The following is a 26,482-nucleotide window of genomic DNA, read 5'->3' as shown; positions in this document are numbered from 1 at the left end:
ATAAGTGAATGAAAGCAGAGATAGATAGATATAAACAAATACATAATACAGACACCCATATACGTGTGTCTATATATACACATAGACTAGGGCTGACTTTTACAGATGTGGGTTTTTTCTGCCTGGAAATTTAGTTATAGAAGGGTCTATAGGTTTCAGTCACTCATCTGAGAAACTAGGTTGTCAACTCTGTAGCAGGAGGTAGCTGAAATCTGATCTTTTACATGTTTGAAGAACCTGGGCATGTTCTATCCATTTAGATCAGCTTTATGCTGGACATCTGATGTGCACACATGGAAACATGACAAGATTGGAATGAATTGTATGAAATGTACATGTGCAGATCCAAGTGTACAACATTTAGCCAGTAAAGCAAATATTCCCAGATCTGTATACAAACAATCCTAGCAGTGCAACCCAAAGAGGACATCGGTCCCAGACTGAGCATCCAACTCATTGCACATGGAACATGTACAGCCTGTTTGGGAAATGCTGGGCACTGTTCTATAGCCATACATCTCTGAAATGTTTTTTCCTGCTCACTCTTTCATAGCCAAGCCACCAGGATAAAGCAAGGGTTAAGCTTCCACCTTTCTTTCTTTCTTTACAGAAAGAAGACTGTTCCACAGTACCTGGGTCCTGGGTAAGAACTCTAGGCAAGACAGAGTTTCCTCATATCTCTTTTAAACCCCATAGGTTTCTGCTGTGGAATTGTCCCCTGGATTGAAAATGAAACTTCTTTTCATTATGTGTGGATTTTTAGTCTCAGTCTTCTGATCCTTGTCAACAGCTTTTGACCATCTTTTACATGTATGAAAAATTAAGTAGTCTCTTGCTTAGTCTCTAAGAAAATTGTAGAATTTTCATTTCTGATTGGATTTATATAGTTTTGATTTCCTTCTTTGTTGAGGATAGTGGAAGCATTCTGTGACTTACAGTTGTTTGATAAGCCCTCTCAGATCTAGAGGTAGACTTTAAACTAGGGCAAAGGCAAAAATCCAATTAAACTACTCTGAGGGCACCTTAAAAGTCTAAATGAAAAATATCTCTGTCTAAAATAATTACTGAAACACATAAATGCAGGGGCCATGTTTTGTTTTGCTTTTGGTTTCTTTGGTTTTTAGACCAAATAAATGTAAGTATATCGCATCCTCTGGATAAATATCTCTTCATTCACATCAAAGTCTTGTTTGTTCATACTAATGCTGTTTCTATGAAAACCTGGGTATGTTGGTGATTGTTAGGTAAAATAAGATAGGAAATCACCAGCTTGTTTGAAATGTCGTATCTCGAGGATAGCAGAAACACTGCTTCTTAGGGCATGGGCTAAACAGTTCCTTTAATGCATCAGTATATTTTCATTTCTTGTCTGAATGGCTAATTCATCTCACTGGATTGCCCATTTTTAAAAAACTTTAAAAAACAGTTCTTCTCTTGAAAGAAATTTCATTATCCGCAGGGTAAATTGTCTTGTAGAACAGTGAATTCTAGGTTTTTCCTGCAGCTAACATAGAATTTCAGTATTCAAGAATTACTTCTTTTTCTTGTTAGAAGTTGAATCCAATCTCCAGAGTAAAAAAGTTTTTAAAACAGGCAACTGTTCTGAGATCAGCCATCATTAAGGCAAATCTCTTCAGAGCCACTGAATATTGTGCTTAATCCTGTTGGGTGCAGTTTGTTTATGGCAGAAATGAATTTGCCGTATCTCTTATAAAATCCTTGCTGGAGTGTTCTTACAGTGTAAAATGGGAGCTTAGGAGAATTACAGTCTGGGGAAACTGTATTTGATCTCAGCTGAAAACTGGTGTGTGGCCTTAATAATCCTAGCAACACATTTCCTTTGATAGTATTGCCTTTTGAACAACTGATAGGCCTTATGGTATTTGCAGGTGACTGCTAGGGGGATAAGAGCAGAAGAGAGAAAGGGATAAACAATATTGGATTCCTCCTTTATTAAGAATTTTTTCAATAAAACTGTTGCTGCTACGAAGTATTGAGTTGTTAAAGGAAACTGGATGGACTGAAGCACCATGAGTAATTTGTAATGGAAATGTCTTTCTCAGCCTTTTTCCCTTCTTATTATACTCTATGTTAATGTAACTCTGTTAATTCCTTCACTGTTCATTTTTTCATGTTCCTTTCTCTGTTTTCCTTTTTTTTTCAACCTGTGGTAGGGAGACCTAGTTGAAATACATAACTTTTGGTTCAAACTGCTGTTCCAGAAAGTTCAAACAATCTAAGAGATTGTAAGTTTTTTGATAATGGTACTTCAAAATCAAACAATAATTTGTTTAAATGTACTAGTTGCTGTTTAACTTCTGGGATTACTTTAAGACAACTAAGAAATTCTAAGATAAATAAGAAATTGAATTTTTGTGTCTGAAAACCAATTCTGTGCAGAAACATTTTTTTTTAAGTATTAATGAATATAATATTTTATTAATATTCCCCAGCTAGGGAATTTTTAACTCCATTTTCCAGAAAAAAAAAATTACTTTTAAATGCTTCATGTGTCAAAAGAAGAGAAAAAACATTTTTCTGAAACAAATCAAGGCAATTGGTATATCAAGTATTGTATGTTTATTTGTAGGGTTCTTTACAAAATCTTTAATCTGAATATTTGAAATATTTCCTATTAAGTAAGCCTATGGTCTCATCTGAGATGCATATGATTTTACAAAAGGGAATAAAGAGGCACTAAACAAGTTTGACTGTAACCACTCATGAAAGCTGTTGCATGAACAATTTAATTCAACTAAATACTTGAAGTGCTGGCTAATATTTCAAAATGAAAGAGAGAACAAAAGTACTAAAAAGTAAATGCATGCAACTAGAAAATAATTTCTTTATTAGAAAATTTTTTGTTGTAAAGTCATGTCTATCTCCTGTTCATCAATCCTGAATAAGCACAAATGGCTATTTTTGGACAAGGTTGCTTCTATTGGTAGGTTTGGATGAAAGCACATATCCATTAAATTCAGTACAGTTTATTACTGGTATTTCTTTAAAAATGTAGGAATTAGTGTGCCTTTAAGGTTAATGGTTCCTCGACTCAAGTCTACAGCAAGCAGGATCAGATACTTGAGAGAGATAAGAAATGTGTAATCTGTCAAATACAGATCAACCATTCTGGGAAGGAATCTTTCCTACCACAGTCTGTCACTTGGCAGAGGAGTCATAAATTTGGGGTAGGAGGAAAGTTCTCCCTTAGTTTTGTCTTGCTTCTTTTCTTCCCTAGTCATGCTGGCTGGAGAAAAGCATAATTATTCTGTCCTGAGATTTAGCTGTTTTCCAAAAGAGAGCATTTGTAGTGTTCTGCATTCCTGATCTGTGTTGTATCATTAAGGTATATACTGAAATGCAGCTGTCAATACTATGTTCAGTCTGTTATGCATGGTGCATCCCTTTGAAGAAACAACATTTTTCCAATTAACAGAATTAAAGTAATGCTGAGCCCTCCCACCACCATGTCCGCATATCCATGTGTAGGCAAATGCTTGCAGTACTTGTGCTCAGTGGTTGGTTGTTTTCTTGGTCAGGATATTTGCAGGGAGGGAGGAGTTACTACTGAGTTTTGGTTTTGACAGGTATAATCACAGTCTAAAATATGCTTGTACTGATGAAGGTAGTGTCATACTGAAGCAAGTAATTTTCCTAAACTGTCTACTTCCAATTAAAATGTAGCTAGCCAAAATTATTCCTCACTTTTTAAAGCCTTAAAATAACTAGTTTGTTTTGGAACCTCTTGAATACCAGTATTCTTGATCTAATATTCTTGATCTAAATTCAATTTTTTATATAGTGATAAATGTTATTCTCTTTTGTGCTTATTGTTTTCTTTGAAAGGATGATTTTGAGGTGAAATCTGAGGAGCGTGCCAGTGTCATCCAACAACTTGAGCAGACTATTGAGGATCTGAGGACAAAAATTGCAGAACTAGAGAAACAGTTCCCTGCTGCAGAGGTACAGACTGCTGGGAGGGAGCAGGAAAATGAGCACACACACGCAGACTCTGGGGAACTCAGCAGTGTGACTCTTCAAAGGAATGAAGAGGAGACCACACCCAGGACTGTGTCACAGGCGAGATCTGTACAAACATCACCAACAGAGGATTATTTAACACATACAATGCCTTCAGCTAGTGCACTGCCACAGCCACCCCCACCACCACACTTAGAAGGGGGCAAAAGTTCCGTGCCAGATCTAGAACTACAGCCCACATTCTGTTCTGAAATTTCCTTAGTTCTGTCACCGAAGCTAATCTCAGTGCCACTGGATGCAAGCCAATCAGTACCGAGTATACCACAGTCACCTCTTCCAAGACCCAAAGTTGATTCGTCCCTTGCATTTGAAGGAGAGACTGAAACGTCAGTTTCCCATCAGCCTCTAAGTACTGTAGATGTAACTTGTAGCGAACATCCCCCTTCTTTGCCCCTGGAGCCCACATGTAGCATTCCCCCATCACTGCCAGCAACAGAACAGGCTGCCCCCCTGCCTGGAGCACATGGCCATTCCTTTGTTACTCCAATGTCTATGGCAGGAGTACCCCCGCCACCACCCCCACCTGGCTCAGGACTCCCGTCTTCTACTGTTTCAGCAGTGCCACACCTGGACCGCTCTTTCCCAGGTGCCATGATGTCACCTCTCCGTCCTCCTCCACATTTGCCAAGTGGGGAGATACCGATGCTGCCTCCAGCTCCTCCCCTCCCGTGTCCTGGATTCCCTCCACCACCTCTACCACCACCTTTGCCTGGTGCAGGAGTCCCATCTCCTCTGCCTGGTTGGGGTATCCCACCTCCCCCTCCACCACCACCTTTACCTGGAGCTGTTGTCCCTCCTCCACCTCCTCCTCCACCTGGCCTGGGATTGCCACCCCCAGCAGCAGCACTTCCTGGAGCAGGACTGCCACCACCTCCCCCACCTCTGCCCGGAGTGGGCATTCCACCCACTCCTCCACCGCCACCACCTCTGCCTGGTGCAGGTGTACCCCCTCCTCCACCCCTGCCTGGTATAGGTGTTCCCCCTCCACCACCTCTGCCTGGTGCAGGTGTGCCCCCTCCACCCCCTCTGCCTGGTGCAGGTGTGCCCCCTCCACCCCCTCTGCCTGGTGCAGGTGTGCCTCCTCCACCTCCTCCACCACCTCTGCCTGATGCAGGTGTGCCCCCTCCACCTCCTCCACCTCTTCTGCCTGGTGTAGCTGTGCCCCCTCCACCTCCTCTGCCTGGTGTAGCTGTGCCCCCTCCACCTCCTCCACCACCTCTGCCTGGTGTAGCTGTGCCCCCTCCACCACCTCTCCCCGGTGCTGGTGTCCCTCCACCACCCCCTCCTTTGCCTGGGTTGGGGATGCCTCCTCCGGCCCCACCACCATTGCCTGGAAGTGCACCACCCCTCCCAGCATCAGTCCAGGGCACCACTTACCCAGCAGTCCCACAGGGCTGTGGTTTTCTTCCTCCTCCATTACCATCTGGTTTATTTGCAATGGGGATGAATCAGGAGAAAGGGAGCAGGAAACATGTGATAGAGCCTTCTCGGCCAATGAAGCCTCTTTACTGGACAAGAATTCAGCTTCACAGTAAAAGGTAAGTCACAGAGTTGTGTAGAGAGTGGTGGTTTGGCTTTGTGGCTGTCTTGATAGTACTGTTTGTTATTTGCAAAAGTCTTTACTGCTAGGTAGGTGTCTGAGAGGATGTCGGGGCAAACAAGACTATATTTCGTTGGATACATAAATAGGGTACGCCTTTTCTTTAAAGTGAGCAAAAGTTATTTGCACATGGAAGCTCTTTGATAGTAGCGTTTTCAGTGTCCTTTGGGGTTACATTTCACATTTTGATCAGAGATCCAGGGGTGACTATGTGCCACCAGGTGTTCTGTGAAATGTTTTTCAAAATGTCATATTTGAGATTCCCCTCAAATTTCAAAGTAACATCTATCTCTGGAGCAGCTTGTAAGTTTTGGCAGTGTCTTCCTTCTAGATGAAGGTATGCTGAACGCATTCTATCCTTCTCTTTCCTTTCTTCAGTGACCTAGAAATACTTTTTTTTTTTTCCACCTTGTACACTCTGCAGACTCAGATTCAATCTGCAATTTATTTGCATAAAGCGATTCTGATAGCCCTTACTTTGACATGACTGGGTTTCAGTTGTTGATGTTTTTTGAGGTTTTTGTTTGTAAAAGATCATTACGGTCACGAGAAGAAGTTTCCTTATAAATATTTTCCTTTATGTCTCTGAGTAGTAATTATAAAACCCATCTGCTGTTATTTAATGATGAATTTATTCTTTCTTTTTAAATTCTTGCCACTGTCACACAGGTTGTCTGTAAATAACTATTTCTACTTCTCTTCCTGTTCATGTCTGCATGTTTTATAGCCTATATACAGCCTCTTTCTATTCCTATGCATGTAGAGTGGGTGAATATAAATAAGCCTGACTATATCATGTGTGAACACAGAATAAAACCCAGAAGTATAAGGGAGAATTAACGGTAGTTCTTATCAAAATGCTGCTAGTAGAATTTAGGCAACAACTTTTAAATTGCTGCTATTTTATTTTTTAATTCCTCCATTTATGACCTTATTTAGTTTGACATTGCCCTACATAGGTCTTTTGCTTAACTTTAGAGATTCTAGTGCTTCACTTGTGTGGGAAAAAATTGAAGAGCCTTCCATAGATTATCATGAGTTTGAAGAACTGTTTTCTAAAACAGCTGTTAAAGAGAGGAAGAAACCCATTTCGGACACCATTACAAAAACAAAGACTAAACAAGTGAGTACTCATTTAATTTTGGATCTTTTCTAGGCTGTTTTTTACATAAAGACAGATTTTTGCATGCAGCTTAGATGAATTATGCCTTGTGTGGAATTCTTACCATATATATATATACACACTACAGAAAAATAAAAAAAGGAGAGAATGTAGAATGGATTTCAAAGCTGTACATGTTAAAGACTGAAGATTTCTTTTTTCATAAATTACTTCTCAAGTATGTATTTTCTTAAAAATATCTTTGCTTTATCCACTTTAACAAAAATAATACCAAAATAATTAGGTGCATATATGACGCTTTGAAATTGACTGCAGATGTGCAAGGAGTAGTATATATATTATTCTGATTAATTTTATACATTAAATAATGAGTTGCACATGAAGTACCATGACTTCAGAGAAAAATTATGCTTCAAATCTAAGTCCTAGTGTTATACCAATCAGAGTGGCTCTAAGTTTGTGTTGTGTTTATGTCTATAAAGAATATGAAGTTTATATAGACAACAAATGACAAGCACAGCTGGGAAAAATCCAATATTAATCAAACAGGTTTCTTGAGACAGAATGGTGTTCAATATAATAAAAATGGGAAGCATACTTTAAAATGTAGAAGTTTAAACTCCTGAGTAAAAGAATTGAATCTGAATGTTTACATGACTATTTGGCTGTAGTCTTCTTGGTATCTGTGTAAAAATCAAATTGTGGTGGTATGCTAAGTAATTTTCAATTAAACTTTTGGATCACAGAGGGCATGGTCTTATGTAGGATCCTAAAAAGCAGTTAAAATTCTTGTTTTATCTTGGTTTCATATTCCTCTACTCAATTCAAAGCTAGGCAGTTCTTTCCATCATCTTTTGACATGCAGGTTAATGCTGTACAAGACTTTTTTCCACATTGGATATGCAGTGGGACTCTTTAAAATATCTATTCACTAGACTTTATATCTGAATATGACCTGTTAGTTGTCCACCACTTAGTTCTGGAGATGTTGCCCCCATATACACATTGTGGTCAGCAGTATAAATGCACGTCCTTTACTGTGCTGACAACCTGCTGCAGGCAACAGAACTGGTAAAAAGTTAGGATAATTATCCCAAGGTGTTGGATAAAACCTTTCTCTGGATGGATGGGAAGGACAGTGCAAACACATGTCCCACTGTGCTGCACTAGGCTGTACTAACTGGGATGGGAGGAAATGTAAGGTTCTGCTGCTGTCTTGCTGTCCTGCACTAAATGTTCAAAGTGCAAGATTTTTGCTCCTCCTTCCTCCTTCTAGAAAAAGCCCTTTTTAATGGTTATTCTTAGCTTAATTACTATCATAGTTGTTTAAGTAAAACAAAAGAATGCAAAATGATGTTGTTGGTCCCTGCATATTTCATAAGATTTGGTGATGAAAATCTCTCAACAGAGTAGAAAGCATGACTGCTTACTTCTCGAACATAAACAGAGCTTAAAGACAGTGATTATGAATAAATATTAGATGTGGATTTTAATACTAAATGTTTCTTTTTCTTGCAATGCCAAAAATGTAGATGTCTTTTCAGTAAATTAAAAAAAATGTAGGTAAAGCTAAATTGAGTAACTGTTCTTAACTTCTTTGTAAAGAGAATTATTTTCTGACAGAAATTTCCACACAGAAGTTTAAGGCAATCAAAGTAGTTGCTGTCATTTAGGACAAACAGTCCTGTGGGCCACCTTAATTCCGAGAAGAGAATCCTCTGTTTCTTTTCTTCTGATAACCAAACAAATGTACTGCTCTCCAAAATAGAGAGAAATTGCTTAATAGAGAAGTCTGGCTTGTTGAATTGAAGTATCTGGGGAGAAAAGATTGACCAAACAGATAATCATAGGCTTTTATCAGAGCTATGAGAGCTATCCTTTATTGCAGATGTCAAGGTTAAATACTCGTGCAAGAATCCAGTTAGGGCTTTTCAGAGTACTGCCATGAGACAACTGAAATAGAACAGCTTCACAAATATATTCCACGTACACCCTCTCAGCAATTTGGAATGCAGGACTTCATTTTTAGAATTCTCTTCATTTATACTGCAGTAAACACTTGGATAATGAAGTCCATCCATGTTTAGGAGAAGAAACAGTTACTTGGGGAAAGAATGGCTGTAATTCCACAAGTATGTTTTTTACAGGGAGCACCAAGTGCTCTCTAAGTGGTTATGGACTTACATGGCTTCTATGATAGTTACGGGTGTTGTAAAGATCTTACAAATGGTGTTTCTGTAGTGATTTTTACAGGGACACGTTATGCAAAGCAGATGTGTTTTGTCACCTGTTGAGCTATGAAGAAGCACTGTAGAGCACAGAACCAGGACCCTCACTCTGCTGCTTTTCAGAAACGCTCTTCTCTGGCAATTGGTTTTGCTCCTTGTGTTGATGTGCAGGGTCTGCTGAGTGAATGTATTGCTTAGATGGATTGGATGTAAAGTACTGGCTACACTGGTAATAGTAGTCATGAAAAAATGTACAGATAACTTTCAAACATATAAAGTATTTGGTACTTTGTATAAACATATGATTTTAATAAAACTCTTTTTATTGTAAGCTAAAATAAAAATGGATTTACAGAGAAGGCCGCATGGCAGGAGGGAGAATTCTAGCTAATCTGTAGAAAGATTTGATAGGTTTGGGATGTTTTAGTGCGTGAAAGATTAATGATTTCGAAGTAAAATCCTGTTCTGCACACAAGACTTTTTATTCTCTAAACCATAGAGCGTATGTATATGTTTGCTGTGTATGTATATAGATACGCATGATATAATTATTTCTGAATAGCGAGCCCTTTTTTAAGTGGTAAAATTATTATCATTCTGGGTTGTTTAGGGGTTTTTTTTTAATGAGTGTGTTAATTTCACCCTACACAACTATTGTTGTAATTGTTGTAATTGTTTTCTCAGCATGATCATCTGCAAGTAATACAATATAAATCTATAACACTTCTAAAAAAAATCAATATCACACCTAGAATTGAATGAAGGCCACATTAAAATCCATTCCAGAACTTTAAAGAAAGAGAAAGAATGAAGTGTTAATATTTATTTGTGAATGCAGCTGATTTTATTCTTACCGTCTCTTATTTGGTGCTATGGCAAAAACTGTGATTTATTTTGCTCTGTTAATGCATATATATCAAATTCTCAGCTGCTGTAAATGTGTGCAGGCTCACTCAATGAGAATGCCAACTAAATCTTCAAAGAAAGTCCTTTATAGGCTGTATTGTAGGTGGAGCTGCCATTGCTACCTATTAAAGTGGTCTGACTTTCATTATAAGTCCCTGTTATAACTTTGCCAAAATTTAGCTCTTTAGACTGCAAGTTTTTTTAGGTTGTGTTTTTTCCCCCAATTTGTGTATTTTGACAAAGTTACGAAAGGAAACAGTCTGGTTTTGCTCATGTCCACATAATTTCATAGACTTGAACTATGGAGAAATTTATTACATATATCTTTTTAGTTGCATAAAGGGTTTCTTAAATTTTGACATTCTACAGATTATAGGTCTGTTCCTGTTGCTTAGGAGGGACTTCAGGTATAATCCTGAAGATTTTTTTCTGACTTTTTACTGGTAGTTTGGAAAACAGGAGCCAAGAGGAGTGATGCAAAGGAAGATTAAGAAAATTAACTGGGGAAGGAGTGAAGAACAGAGGAGATCTGACAGCTGAAAATACAGAGTATATTAGCTGTGATTCTGTGTCACCTCTTACTCTGTCTAAAGTAATTTCCCTCAGAAACTTTTTGTGAGACTGAGGTGTCCTTGACCTGGATCATCCTTTCACCAAGTTGTCAATCTCATCAAACCTGTGGTGTTTGATGCAAGCACGAGGTAAAACTCACTCTTGTGTCTTGTTCAGCCATGCCATGTAGTTACAATACTAGTTTTGATTACAAGCCTGGGTAGTTTTTTCCACAGAACCATAGCTAGTGTGGACTGTGTGGAATGAGCACAGTCCATAATGATTACTTACTAATTTAAACTGCTCCCTGTGTCAAAAATTGCTTTATAGCAGTTGTTGCAGCACTTAAAACCCATGTAATTAGTAAAGCAGGAAGAATACACCTCATGATTAAGGATAGACATACTCAAGAATGATGGTAAGTGCAATATTAAGAGTATACTTCATGGCAAACATTGGCCAGCATACATTGAATGGGTTCAGTGGGAAAATGGTACGTAATCAGAAAATCTTGATACCACTGTCAGCACAATAAGGATGTAGAATGCACTGAGCTGACGTGCATAGATTACTTTCCTAACTTTTGAAAAGTCATTTTAGAAACTTTACTGATAATCCTCTAACTCTACTTTTGGAAAATATTATACAAGTAATATGATGCAATGCAATACAATGCAATGAACTTTTCAATCACAGACCAGTTGTTTATAATCTATCATGTAAATGAAAAAAAGTTAAATATTTTCTCAAGTGGAAATTCCACTATTAATCTATTGAAGTTAAAATTTTAAACACTGTTTCCACCCCAGAATATAAATAATAGGTTACTAAAATTTCATTTGGTTTCAAAAGCCTTAGGTGCATAAAAGATGTCAATAAAACAGTTTAGATAATGATTTCAGGATATTCGAATTTTTAAGTTGGACGCAAAGAAGCTGTAGTAAGAGAATACTTCTAGAAATAAAATGCCACTCCTGTCCTTAGAGTTAGAACATTATTCTTATTTTTCAGTAAGGAACATTTTACTATTGCTCAGCCTCCTGTTGAGGAATACAATGCTTATCTAACTTAACTAGTTTCTAACTAAATTTAAGCAATCTAGGTATTTTTTTCACCTAATGATAGAAATGATGAATATTACTGGGGCAGCAATCTCTTGGTGAAATATTATTCCTACAGTAATTGTTTTATTATGATAATTTCAAGCAGGGCCCTTTTAGTGATAAAACAGCACAAAAAGGAATGAACTGTTTCTCATCTACATTGGTAAAAACTTTATGAATGAAATAACACAACACAGTAATAGAGAAAATGTATGAAAAGTAAATATTATGTTTTATCGCTACCCTCAAGCATAAAGTTTCAGACATCGCTGCTTGGCTTCACTAATTTGCATAACATGTTAACAACTTGCCTCTAGATTAGTATGAGAAAGAGAAAGATATAGATTATGAAAATCTTCAGTGGGGAAAGAACCCAGCTAGTTTCCAGAGGGGATTTTCAGTTTTGGTTAGGATAGGAGACAGAGAGATGCTGAAAATTATGCTTTGTTATTGATGCTCTGTGAGTTCAGTTAAATCATTATGTGCCATCAGCATGGATATATTGTTAGACAGCCATGACTGGGTGTTGGTTTTGGGAGGTCAGGGGTTTTTTTGTAGGTATTAAGGAAAAGTTTTTGATCTCCTATTATACTAAAGTGACCTGACTACTTGAAGTAGTCCCGGTTTCCACTCTCACAATTGCCATTACTAGCCAGAAGTTACTTCTGGATTTGCCTTTTAAAAAAGGCAAACAAAAGGTTAACTAAAACCCATGACACACACAAAAACCCCCACCTGTAAAACAATATATTACTGTTATACCTCTAAGAAGGATACATGGGAAAGATATGATGGGTCCACTTCTGTGATCGCCCATTTTACACTTCGAATATACTTGAGTCTGCAGAAAAGACTTCTTGTCACAGCACCTAGTGAGAAGGTAACTGCATTACTGCCCTGATCCTGTCTCTTAACATTTTATTGAAACTTTGTTGTTTCCTCCTCTTCCCTGCCACATGTATGAGCAATAGGCCTTTGTAAAGTAGAGTTTCCTGCATGTGACTTCATGTAATGTACAGTAGTTTTTCTTAACCAGTGAGAACTTTGGGATAATTTTTCTAAGCGCTGGCAGTCAAAATCAGAAACAGAAAGCAAGAATCATTGAAAAATTCCATGCATTAACTAAATATTATTCTGGGGAAAGGCAATCTTCATATTTTTTGCTTCAGGGTTCTCATCAAACATGTGTCTTGCATTACCTTTCACTAAATATCTCTTTGACTGTTTTTGCTTGTGTTAAATAATCAGGAAAAAATTTGGCATGTAGTTTGTTTACTGCTCAACAATGAGGACCACTCAACAATTAGAAAGTTTGTCCTAGACTTCAGGCTGCAGATAATATCTCTAGCTTCCTTTTTATTTATTTTTTTAAAATTTGTTTAAAGCAGAGTTCCAGAATCCAGACTAAAAAGGAGCTGTGTATTGTGTCTGAGGCTTTAGATCTTGTCGAGATTGGATTTATCAAAGTTTTGTTGTTCTGCCTTTAAATGGCGTCACTCGTCTGTAGCCTGTAGGCCCAGACTATGCAGCTGATTTGTTTTATTGTTTTTCTTTTAAGTGTGGGAATTGCTTTAGGCATTTATGCTAATATTCATATTTTGTGAATTAGTGTTGTATTGTTACAGCCATTCTATTGGAGGAAACTCTAGTATTCATGCAATTGACTGAAATGGGAATGAACTGCGTAATAGAGATTAGTATAAAAGTTGACATAAACCCTACATTTTAAATAAAACCAGACAAAATTGGTAGCTTCTATGTGAGGCTGCTTTATCTATTGCTGTTCTGCACCCATTCACCTGACAGTCATGCTCTTTGTCACTATTTTGATATCATCATGGTTCAGAATTTTGCAGCAGAGATAACTTATTCTTCCTGAGGACAGTGGTTTTTTTGTTTTGTTTTGCTTCTAATCACTGTCAAGATGTGGCACTCAGCAAATAATTATTCTCCTGTCTATCAGCTCACTTTCAGAAAAAGCAACTTCTTTTTCCTGCTAACTTTTAAGCCAGGACTTGAAAGGGTCTCCTAGGTCCCTAAGTCCGGTCTTGCAGCAGTGACAGCAATCATGTTCTAGCCTGCACGACAACAACATAATTTATTTGGTTATTTTTCTCTAGTTTTGGTCCCCTTGTTGTGTTTGTAAGCCTGATCTTAGTAGCTCTCTGAGCTTTAGAATGCTGATAGAAGAGAGAAATTGTGATTTCACAATTTGAAGCAAATATAATATTACAGGAGTTATGAATTAGAAGTGGGAGTTTCCTAAGAACAGACTCCAACTCATTCCTGATCTTTGGGCCTCCAAGAGGGAACAGTGTAGTTCTGCTTCCTTTGGAAATGTCAGGTTGGTTCTAGGTAGGTTCACACCTGAATGCAGTTGTAATTTTGTTTTGTGGAAGACCACTTAAAGATATTTTACTCTCAGTTTCCTTCTTTCGTTTTGGTTTACTCTGGACAACATAGTATCCAGCATCAGTTCCATTTCTACTTTATTTTTGCAGCATCTGAGTGACAGGAAATGTACAAGCTTACTTCAGATAAGCTCTTGCCACTTTGTGTGACTATTGTTTTCTGATAGCACTTTTGCAATAAGTTTGCATTTCATTTTTAGTTCACTTTATTTGTCAGCTTTGGGATAGTTTTCTTGTTCAAAATAAAGGCAACAAAGGACTCCCACTATATGCTGACACCAGCAAGTTAAAGTTATGCTGTTAATATGAGCTGTTTCAGACAAGCAATAACAATGGGAGCTGAGATCAACAGTTCCCCCAACATCTACCATACCAAATTCAGTCTTTTTGATGTTGTTGGAGCACACAACTTTAAGGTGAAGTTTTTGAACTTTTGTTATGTAACATACTACATTGTTTTTTTGTGTTGCTCTGCCTTTTCTGTAAGTATGGTTCGGTAGCAACATCAGTTGAAGAAATTCTGTTCTTTTTGAAATTTTGAACCCCTTGTTCTGTTTTTTTTTTCGATAGAATGAAAGGTACTTGTTTGGTTGCTATTATGGATTGCACCTTAATTGTTAGAAAGTTTTGATCTATACCTTGCTACTCAAGATCTACTTTATCTTTTTTAGCTGCAAAGAAGTAAATCAGTAACAGCTTCTCTTTCAAGAAGAAAATCTCATATTGACCCAGCTTTATCTCAGTTCCAGGCTTAAATGAAATTTACATTACATTTTAAAAATATTTAGAGTGATTATAGCCTATTAGAAGACTAGTGCAGGTTATCCTAATTATACTTTTCTGAATCACATTCGTTTCCCCTCTGAATTCAGACAAATCTGACTATCCTATCGTATTTTAGTCCATTTGACTTCAGTTTTAAATTCCTAATAGTATATTACATTTGCATAGGAATTTCTTGCTAATTTTTGACAGGTGATATCAGTAGCCATGCCTTGAATTTAGGTCTTTAAACTTGTGAGCATCAGTTATAACATACTTGTTTTCTAATGTTAAAATTTTTGGTTAATGAGCAGTATTTTTGCTGTTGAGGCATCCCACCCCAAAAGGGAAGGGAAAACCCAGGTGTACAGATGCTCATGGTCAAAAAGGAATGACAAAAGTCAGGTCCGTAAAAGCCTACAAAGTTTTAGTAGCAAATTATACACTTGTCATGGAAATTGGTATGTCATTGCCTTATTTTCCAGTATAAGCACACAGTGGTGGGTTTTGAATAAAGAGGTAGAGGGAGGGAGAAAGATCACCAGTCCTTGCTCCAGTGTCAGTCCAGCTAATGGGATGTCCAGAGTCCTGGAGCATGCATACCTGATCTTCATGGGGGTACCTATTCACAGATAACTTTTCCCTGCCCTGGAGATAAGTTTCTTGCTTTTTATGCAAAACAGTTATCATGCACAGTTCATTCCTCTAGACCTTTCTGGAAATGGGTTGGAGGCCTTTGGGGGTCCCTGGTGTTTTGATCCCCTACTACTGGGCTGGCTTTTGGTCAACAATCCATGCCCTTTTCTCAACCTCATTCCCGCATGTGCACTGTACCATGTTGTGCTTATCTCCAGGAGCCAGAACAAAGCTTCTGTCCCAGAAAATTGCTACCCTACCCCTGCATGGCCCCCTTCTCCAGCCACATCCTGTTACTTCTCACAGCATGTTATTACCAAGGATCCTTGGTTGGCCGCACAGCGATCTGGCTATTCGTGTTTGAGACATAGACATTAGCCCCTTATCGTCAGGGCTTCTACTGTTGTATTTTCACTTCACTGAGGCTAGTTTGGCATCTGTGAAGAAAGGGGGATGAAATATCTTCATAATCAATGGTTATGAAGGTTTAAAAAGGGAAAAAGTAAAATTAAACAATTGGTCAGCCAACCACATCCTCAGAAAACCTATACTGTAAGTACCGTGAGTTTCTCAAGTTTCCGTTCCTAAGTAGTTCCAGTGGCAAAGTTCTGGGTCAGGATTTTCATTCTCTTCTACTGTTCAAGCATCAGTGTACAAACCTGTGTCTGAAAATGTAGGTGAATCAAAGTTGTCAATGAATCAGTGAATTACAGGGCAAACATCTTCTGGGTACTTTTTTGATTTTTTAAGATGTGAATTGAATAATGAAATTCTTTACTCTGGCTAAATTCTACTTTTTCTAATCTCTTTTCTGTTAATTAATTTTTAAATCTGCCAGTGTGGCTGTAGATAATACAGCCTCTTGGTGCTACTACAGGAGCTGTGTGACTTGAAAAAATATGTATATGCTTCCTGACTTGATCTTACAGTTCTAATTATGTGGCTTTTTTTTTTTCTCCAAGTGACTCTCAAAGGTTTTCATCACTGTGCTTAGTACAGTGTAAAACTCAGCAACCTAAATTGCTGAGATTAAATATTAACCTCTTCCTTCTGTGCAATGGTTCTATCTCCACATTGAAAAGTATTTCATCTAGAATAATGTTGTTTTACAGATATGATCCTTTTCTGGCATTACTTGTTTCCCCTAACAATGATATAAAATTTACATCAAGTTGAATTCAAACAACTTAGAGCCCTGTGGAAGACAGTCTCTGAATTACATGCTGCTTTTATGCTTGCAAAACCAACATGTATGAAAGTGTGTTTTAATCACTGATTTTAACCCCCTAAAGCAAGATGTTTTGATGGCTTGATTCTGTTGGGTTTTTTCTATTTTGAAAACAAAAAAGCTTTGTGACCTTTTATATTCCTTAAAGTGATCAAAGAAAACCCCAATGTGTACGTGGTTATTTTGATTTTAAAATAAAATTCATATTGGCGCCTACTACGTCAAACATTCAAATAAAATATAAATTCTCACAGTTTTAACTTACATCAAAGATGGAAATCATTGTGTGGTTTTGGAAACCAAAGCAATTCCAAGATAGACACAGTTGGAATTTTTTTTATTTGACAGCGTGTTTCATACACTTAGTAACATCAGTGTGAAGTAAAGTGTGCATTCTAACGAAGAAGGAAAACTAGGGGAACCTTTATAGGGACTCTTTTAGGATTAAATTCAACTAGGTGACACAGCTACATATGCTTGTAATGGATTTATACAGCAGAAGCAAACTTTTAAATTAATAAATTTGCTCATTTTTAAATATATATATAGACTACAAAGAACTATTTCCTGAATATGTCGTTGGTAATACAAACTATCTTGTACATTATCCTGCTGATTGATAATAATAGTTGTGTTTCTTTTGGCAGGTTGTCAAGTTGTTAAGTAACAAAAGATCTCAAGCTGTTGGAATATTAATGTCTAGCCTTCATTTAGACATGAGGGACATTCAGCACGGTAAGTGAAATAACTATTGATTATTCTCAGATCACATAATTAATAATCTGGAAATGCTAAATATTTATCTCTTTTGATATGTAAAATAAATTAATATGAGGCCTTTTTTACACTATTTTTCCTGAAAATAGCTTGTTCTGGCATTTATATTCTGCTTTCAACATCAGCAGTATAAGTGGTATATAATATAGACACTTTGATTTTTGGTCTTTTTGAGGAAGAAAGAATGATGTGTTGTTTATTTTAATTCAGATAACCTTGGGACATATTCAGAAAAGTGAATTATAATGTTTAATTTATTTGCTTTATAAAATAGTTCCTATATTTGGGTTAGCACAAACTGTAGAGTTCTTTCATCTTCAACAGCATTTTTTACAAAGTGAGATCTTTTAGGGGAGTGTAATACTTTTCACATTTATGCTAAGAGACAGTAGTGCAAAAAGGTGAAAAGTGGAACTGCATTTATATTCAGAGCATCCCTTATGTTTCCCAAAGGCTTTGGATAGATTTGAAGCAGATTGAATTATCCTGTGAAGTGCCAGCCTATCTATTAAATAAATGTGGTTTCAAGTATAACACAGACTTCATAAATCACAAAAACATCTTGTGAACTTTCTAGGCTACATATTTACGGCCATGCATTCAGTTTACTATTATTTGCTTATTTTGCAAAATTATTCATAAATAGAACAAATTTGAGAGCACTCTGTCAGCTAGTGAGTAACTCTTAATCACAGTTTTAAGGTTTTATTAAACTGTTTTGATGGTTACTAGACTTCCTCAAGCTGAAGCGCTTAAGATGGTAGTCATAGAGCAAGGCGCCAGCACTGGCGCCAAGAAGTACTTGGTATTTCCAAAGCTGGCAGATGTAGTTCAGTTAAGTCATAGAGCAAAATCTGAAAACAATGATATGGTCCTTTCCTTCAGTCAAATACTCAACTTGGTTTCAGTTAATAATGAGAACCTTATGAAAAAAGGAGTCCGCCTAACATCTGTGTCTGTGGTAAAGCCAACACAAGTTCATTGAAAATTTGCTTGCTTAACATGCAACACTAACAATAATATGGCATGAATGTCAGTAGTTGAAAGGGTCAAACAATATTATTCTTAACCTTTATCCTATTACAATATTAAGCACACATGATCATCTAAGAGCTGTGTGCAGATTTTGTATATTCCTCTTTCAATAGCTGTTTTCTAAAACCAAAAGTTTTTGCAAAAGGGAATTTAATAGTTCTTTTATTCCCTTGCTGTGCAGACGTGATTGAACAAACATGAGAAAACTTTTGTCTGGTGGGGGGATTTGTGAAAATGGTTGATGCTAGAAGTCTTTATTTTTTTTCCTTTTTTTTTTTTTTTTCTTTTTTTAAGAACATAAAATAGGCGTGGAGAAAAAGTGGTGAGGAGCAGGAAATAAATTTGCATGGTGGGGGCAAGGAAAATAGAGATCTCGCCCAGCAGTATTTCTGGCATCAGTCACTCCATGCAGAGGTCTCTGAGTGATCTAACCATAGATCCCATGCAGAAATTACAAAATCACAACCCCAAGTATTTAGCTTTACCTTTATGTAGGCAACAATTTTAATTTCTTATTAAAAAGAAAGGTTTTTACACGTTTTTGACTGTTATAACATTTAGGATTTTCTGCTGCAATTTGAATATACTTACAAGAATGTACTAACAAAAATTCAAATAATGATTGAGTGCCTGCGTTAACAAAAATAGTCAGTTGATATATTTGCACCTTTACACGTTATTATTTAAGTTGTATGGCAATGACTACAGTAAAAAATGGGATCAGTGTTTTTTGTCCCCTGGTTTTTTGTCCCAGGGTTTTAGTAGATGTCTTGAGTTTTTTCCATGTTTGATGTACACTGACATGTAAATTTACACATATCTCACTCAGTACAATACAAGCAGTGGTTTTCCATAAATAAGAAATGCAGTCAAATGAAACTTCCCCCTGTCCCCCTCCCAACAATTTGTGGTACTAGACAACATATAGCTTTCTTGAAATATTCTCTATATCAAACATAAAGAATATTTTTAGGTGCAGTGTTCATACAAATTGCAGAAATGTAATTTTATTTTTTTTTACTGGCCTCAGAAAGGCAACCAGAAGGAGAGAGAAATTTTCAATGCAGTGTGATATTCTGTTTCTTGTTTTGCATGCTACCTATTGTGTTGTATTTTTCTGGCACTTTAGAAAAATTTTCAAGTTCTACATGAACAGAAGAGAAAACAATTATGCTGGGTACTAATCCACCTAATAAATTTAGTATTTAAAGTTGTAAATCATATTGTGTTTAGATGAAGACCTTAAAATAGCTTGAGACCTGGTCACATGTTGTATTTAATGTCTTGTAAAATTTTTGTTCTTTGGTTGATGTTTTTGGAGTATTTTTATTTGCTTTTTAAGATACAAAATAATGATGAAATATTGTCTGCATATCTGATCCGATGTGGCATTTAATAGAAGATCTCAGTATATTGTAATACATCTTAAATAGATTTCTTTTATTATGTGGCTGTTAAGTGTCTGCTTGTAGAATTGCATGTCTGCTTCCAGCTTTGAAAATAGGTTTAGTAAGACAAATGCCCAGAGCATGTCTGCTTTTAAAACATTTTTACAGTGTGGAAGGAGTAGTTGTAATAATCAAAACACATTTGTTCTGAACTCTGGTGCATCTTTCTAGTAGTGCTGTAAAGTTTGCTAGGTTAATTTTTGTTGTTATGGGGGATTTTTAGTAGATTCTAATTGCTAACAGAACTCCCATCTACTTCATGCACTCAGGCTAGAACTGTAAGAAATGTTGGTCTCTTTAGTTGCAGTGCCATTTCTCTGTAATTAGTACAAAAACGAGTACTCGTGGTTTCTCTGATTTTACGCAAGGTTTTACTGATGCCTGGTTTTTTTGCAATCATCTATCAACTATGCAAAACACTTTATCCAGGCATTTTACTTGCTTTTGTGTTTTCAGTATACCACAAATATCCTTTATCCAGTATTTTGTTCCCACTGGAAATATTGCTGTATTTGGCTGCATGATAAGGCCAGTGCTTGAGAAATGCCAAACAAGCACTTCTTACCTCTTTTTCCTTTATAGTTCAGATTTTCTTCCTAAAGTAAATGACCTGGGGTTTAACATTAATATTCTGGGTTTTTTTCTTAACATTTCAGAGATGCAAAGTGTGCTCAAATTAGAGATACAACAAGTTTCTGGTTTAATTGACTAGAGTAAGCTATGATGAATATCCTATACATTAAAATATAATTCCATGTTAAGCCTGTGTCTGCATTTAGGGACAATGTCTTGTGAATAAAGTACCTCTTTTTGTTCAAGTTGTCTGTCTGCACTTGAAATGTAACAACTGTTTGAAATTGCAGCAATGTTGCAGATAGCAAGTTTTTCAGTGCCTTCCCCAGCCCCCTTGTTTATAAAGAAACAATGTGTCTTCCTCTGTGTTTACAAGTCATAGTAAGCGCTGTAAGAATAGCAAAAAGTTCTTCTGTGTGTGTATAAAAATAGAATGAACAAATTAAACTGAAGATGTCAGCCAGGAAAAAAAGGCAAATTTGGTATTTCGTGCAGCTAAATATTACATTTATTACACAGTGAGATTTTTATCTAGCATTTCTTTCTTGTATGGAAATTATTCCTTGGCACACCAAAATAGCCTTAGTTCTAACCATGCCTTGTAAATGTTGAAAGTAAAAGCTTGTCAAAAATGGCATATGCAGTTCTTTGTCTTTTGAAGTTATCTGTTATCTTTTCCAAGTCAGTAAGTTTCTCTTAACAAGGTTTGTCTCTCCAGGTACTGTGTTGCTACAATACTCTTAACTATTTTTCTGTAAGGTTTTGCATAGCAACTTGTGGTTGCCCTGGCTCTGTTAGAAGTAGTTTGGAGATTTCTGCCTCTGAATTTTGGATGACTTTTCTCATTATCCTCATTTAATAAGTCTTTTTTCCCCCTCTCTGAGACACTGGTAGTCTGCAGAATTTGATGGAGATACCTGTCCCACTCTGATATCTGCAGGGGGGAAAAGAAAGGAAGGCCAAGACACTGCCTATTATAGGCCTCAAAAAAGAATGAAATAGGAAAAACCATTACAGAAAAGGCAGGCAGATTCACCTAACAGCTGCTAAAAACCAACCTTGAAAAGAATGAAATAGGAAAAACCATTACAGAAAATGTAATGGTTTATTCACCTAACAGCTGCTAAAAACCAACCAGATAATCTGAATTTGAGCTTCTTTTACTGGAAGTTATACCTGCAGCAAAGTTTGTTCTGCTAACAGCAGTACAGCTTTGAACAACAAACATATCTTCTGCCCTGAATTCAAGACAGATGTGCAGGAAGTGAACATACTTTAAATGTTAGCAAGAAAAACAAATGTTTATTCTTTAGTATTTGACTATTAGTGACAAAAGAACAAGAGAAAATCTTGGGTTTGTTTTCTTACTTGACCACTCATGCTGACATGTAGAAATGATGAGCGAGGAGAGACTGTCAAAGGTTTGACTAAATGATTTCACTGGAGAAGGATGATAAAATATCTCTTACATTGCATTATTTCAATTTTCTCTGCAGGAATTACTCATGCATTGAACGATCATGTAGTCTGGGTCCAAGAGATGCTCTACATAGAAAGCAATCAGGGAAGAATGACTTAATATCTGGAAAATAAGACTCAGGATTAGTTTATTTTATAGAAGGTCCAGAGGTGATCTAAGCATTATTTATCCTAACAATAATGGGTGTGCACAAGCACTATCATTTGAAACTTATAGTACCCATTCTTCACAAATATTTCAGTACCTTCCTAAAAGACATCTTACTGATTAAACAAGTTATGAGGACAAAACAATACATGATTGGATCAAGTTATTTGGCCACTGTTATACTAGAAAGTATAAGTAAACTTGCTGCCCAAAATTGTTATGTCTGTCCATTTAAGTTATGGGGAAAAATGTTGGCTGTAGGAAAATATGAAGACCTTTTTTTCTGTTAGATGGCAAGTCTTTATTTCTTTATTAAATTAATGATAAATAAAGTGATTGAAATCAGTGTAGGTTAATTACAAAGTTTGAAACTTTACCTGTTACTTCTGGTTTATCAGTAGAAAATTGAAATTGTTTAAATGTTTCTCTTTTTTCTTCAATCAAATACTGTGTATGCAAACACCCAAAACCTTAAAAGATTATGGTTTAAACTTTCCCTCCGATAGTCTTTACAAAACCTGTTTAGATTCTTCAGAGACAAACCCAAGTAAAGATTGGTTTGATTCAGCATTTTTCTGTCTTGTGTACTAGCACTTCCTCAAAACTTCACACCATAATTCTGAGTCTTATTCCTCTATTTCTTCTTGACTTTATGCTACCATATTCATTATATTATGCCTGCTGTTAGATTGTATGCTTGCATGTTTTATTTGCTTATAATTACTTTACAAGCTCCTGTTGGGAAATTATTGGTAAGGAAAACAATGGAATACACGAAATTACTTTTATAGAATACAGACTAGAGTTAAATTAGAGTGTCACACATATGTATTGCTGCAGATGTTTCTATTGCTTTGATGCTGTTATTATGCCCACAGTGTTCTGTATTGAGCAGTGATTTTGGAGCCCTTGTCTGGCCCCTCCTGTCAGATGCAGTTAGGGAGGAAGAACAACAAAGGGCCTTGGAGACAGGTGGAGTTTCCAGTGGATGTGGCATAAACCCCTGAGCTACGGGTGAAGGTCCTGAAAGCCAGTCCTGAGTATTTAAAGCATGCCTCAAGTCCTCTATTGTCTTAAGATTTTCTGAAACTTAGTTTACAGTGACCAGAAGTCAATAAAGCAATGGCAACAGTTGTTAATGGAAAAATACAACTTCAGTAATAATTTTATTTTAATATATGTGCAATCATCAAGATAATGAAGGACAGAAACATTAATATAATCAAGAAAGGAACTGAATGCTTTATGCCATATATCTCTTTGTAATTTACACTTAAAAACCAAATTTATAGAATTATACCATTTTTTTCTATAATGCAAAATGCATTTTAAAGAACATAAGTTTAGGGTTTTAAATGAGGAAAATAATATTGAGTTTTCTTCACAATATTTGAATCAGCAGAGACTAATTACTGCCACATTGGATAGTTTGGATAATTAAAGAATTTTTGTTGTTGTTAAGAACATATGAATGTAATTTAATAGAGAAGTTTTGTAAGAAAATGTAACTTCATTGTCTGTCTGTTGTTTCAGTTGAAACCGAGGGTTTTTTCCTTGCAAGTCTGACGTAACTTTGAAAATTTGAGAGAAAAGTTTCAGGAAAGTTCTTTTCTCCAAAAGGAAAAAAAGCAGTCCTGTTATTTCTCATTTGCATACTGTATACTCTCTCAGAAGAGGGATGATTACAAAATTCTTAGCATAAAAGCTAAAAAGTATGTGCATGCATTAGTACCATGTAAAAATTGGGTGGGGAGAGGGAGAAAAAGAGCACCTTGTCCCTCTTTTATAGCAGAAATAATTTCCACTGGTCATACTTTTACATTGCTGAACTACATAGAGGTTTTAGCATTATTAAAATTAAGAAATCCCTTTTCATTAAGAAATTCCAATAATACAGTAATATATTTTTTCATTAAATCAAAATGTTTAGAAGAAAAGGATGTTTGCCACAACAATCTGTTTGTGATTTGTCACGTGTTTTTTAGATTTGAATACATTTATGCATAAAAAAAGTCGTATTCAAAAATTAATGCCACTTATATATATGTATAGATGCTAACAATTTAAATACAAGGTAGTTAAAATGGGGATTTAGTAAAACTTGCAAGAAAAATTGGTAAATCCCTTTTTTTTATTCATTCAGTGTACCTATAACTGTATTTTTCTTATCAGATTTCTTAAAAAATCAATTTAAACTTTGCTACATTTGGCCAAGTGGAGCTCTATCTAGCTTTGTACCCGATCTCCTCTGTAGATAATCAGAAAATAAAAATAAAAAGCTGAGTGGCACTGACCGCTCATTATGTAATTTTTGTAGGTCTCTTATCTTATTGCAGGTAGTTCACCTCAAACTGAAAAGTTTATTTGGAACAGCTTTCATTCATGTTTTCTGTTCTTTTGATTTTTGTCACCAATCTACAGTCCATGATTCTTTCTTCTCTTTGCCAATGAGGTGACTGACTAGCTCTGCATGCTGCTTTCAAGATCTGTGTGCACCACATGTCTGTGCCAAGATGTCACAGCATCTTCTTTCAGGCTCTGTTTTCTCTGTATTGTTGCTGTTGTTTTGTTTACTCTTCACTGCTGCTAATTTTTGAGCTTGTTTTCAGAGAATGCTGAAAAAAACTGTCTTTTTGGGGTAGCAGTTTTGTTGATTTTGTATGCATCACACGACTTTTACAGTCTGGGTTCTTTTTTTCCCACCTACTTTGCATGTATTGACACTGAATATTTGAGAGATCCTTTTTTGTGTGTTTGTGGTCAGCTTTTAAGTTGTGTTACTATCTGAGAACATTGATGCCTCATGTTCATTAAACTGCACAGTAACCTGCAGAGGTCCTAGTAAGGCTTCTTCGCCTCAAATTTCTACTTTGAAAATGAAACATTCATTTTGGTAATTGATTTTTTTTTTTTTTTGAGCTGCTTTCTCATTACATTGGTTTATTTGTATGATGTTTAAAAAAACTGTTTTTCTGTATAATACATAGGCATTTTCCAGGCATAAAAATCAGATTGACTGGTTTCTAGTTTCCAGTATCATCTGGGGGATCCTCTTAAAATTTTCATTTGTATGTTCTGAAGCTTGTTCAATTTGAGACAGTGCCTAAAACATATCACTTGAGAAGTACAGAACTTGTCTGAGAACATCTTTGACCTTTTCTGTGGTTGTGAATCCTTACACAAATACTTTGTTTAACCTTCTCTGATTCTCTTTCTTTTGTGCTCTTTTTACAGCCAGATTATCTGCGTGCCCAGCTGTTTCCTGTCAGGCTTCATATATGTGATGTGTTTGAAAGCAGTTTTATTACTAGCTTTATGCATTTGGCAAGTAGGGTTTAGACCTTTTTGTTCTTCTCCAATTTACATTGAACTTACAGGACTTTGCTTTTTGTCTTGTTTGGCTGATTTCCACTTTTGAAGAGTATCTTTTATTTACAGGTGTCCCCCATGCTCTTGTACTTAATCATATACGTGATTTTGAGGAGTAGGAATATTGGGGGTGTGAAAAGACAAGGGAGGGAAAAGGGTGTATTTAAATTTATCAATTGACTTTTTTTTTTTTTTTCATTGTGCCTCTAATGAAGTGTCTTTAAGCTTTCTTCTGACCTTCAACCTTTTTTGGCTTTCAACTATCCTCTCATTTTAAGGTAATTTCTGGTTGTAAAATCTAAAGTTATGGTGTTACTCCTAAAAATCTAATTCTCTGGTCCTATAGAGAAATTTCGTTAAAGGTTAGTTTCATGTCTCCAACTGTTTTGTATTTTATTCAGAAGTAGATCAAGTGTTACTTCAGCTCTTTTGGTAAATCTGCTTAGTTGCTTTGAGTAATAACTAGTAATAACTCTAACCTAAAATTTAGACTCCAAAAGATGGCTCAAACAATATGGTTAGCAGATTAAACCTTAGACTAGCATGTTTTCTATGTGGCATATTGTCTTACACCTAAATGGTAAAATACCATTTAGGAGTCATTATTAAGATGCTTTTTGGATGGTCTGTAATAGGTCACTGACTGTGTTTTTTCTATTTAGGCTTGAATTTATTATTTTTATATTATTATTATTATTATTAGGCGTGTATTTACAACCAATTGCTTTATCTTACCCGGCTAATGCTCCCTTCGGTATTCGCTGCCTCTCTTCTGCTGTAACGCTTTATGGCACCATGTACAGCCTTACATTGTTACTGTCACACTGGTTATCGTCCTTTTGTTCCATTCGGAACGGCCATTGCATCCACCAGTAAATACAGATCTCCCCTTTGCAGATGTTAGATGCCTGGAAACTCTACGGACACCCATCATTCACACAGCCTGGCCTTTACCCGTCGGGCTCGGCTTACCTGGGCCGCGGCGCTGCCTCGCCTCCCTCGCTCATGCCCGCACCGCGCTCCTCCCCGGGCGGGGCCGTCCCGGCCCCTCGCACATCCCGGG

At 36.5% G+C, this 26,482-nt stretch overlaps 1 protein-coding gene across 5 annotated transcripts in view; it reads left to right on the top strand.

Moving 5' to 3' along the window:
* The window catches only part of FMN2 (formin 2), a 166,608-nt gene that overhangs the window by 61,732 nt on the left and 78,394 nt on the right, over window positions 1-26,482 (top strand). For 2 of the 5 annotated variants that reach the window (XM_017736386.1, XM_017736385.1), the window contains 4 exons: window positions 611-643; window positions 3,847-5,579; window positions 6,620-6,764; window positions 17,238-17,325. In XM_017736386.1, coding sequence (XP_017591875.1) covers window positions 611-643; window positions 3,847-5,579; window positions 6,620-6,764; window positions 17,238-17,325 — 1,999 coding nt within the window. The remainder of the gene's footprint in view (window positions 1-610; window positions 644-3,846; window positions 5,580-6,619; window positions 6,765-17,237; window positions 17,326-26,482) is intronic. The other 3 variants (XM_017736388.1, XM_017736387.1, XM_017736389.1) reach the window with 2 other exon arrangements.

This window comes from Corvus brachyrhynchos, unplaced genomic scaffold (genome assembly GCF_000691975.1).
Source record: "Corvus brachyrhynchos isolate BGI_N302 unplaced genomic scaffold, ASM69197v1 scaffold595, whole genome shotgun sequence".
Lineage (NCBI taxonomy): Eukaryota > Metazoa > Chordata > Aves > Passeriformes > Corvidae > Corvus > Corvus brachyrhynchos.
The sequence above is the reverse complement of the archived record's forward strand: the minus strand, read 5'-3'. Positions and strand labels throughout refer to the sequence as shown.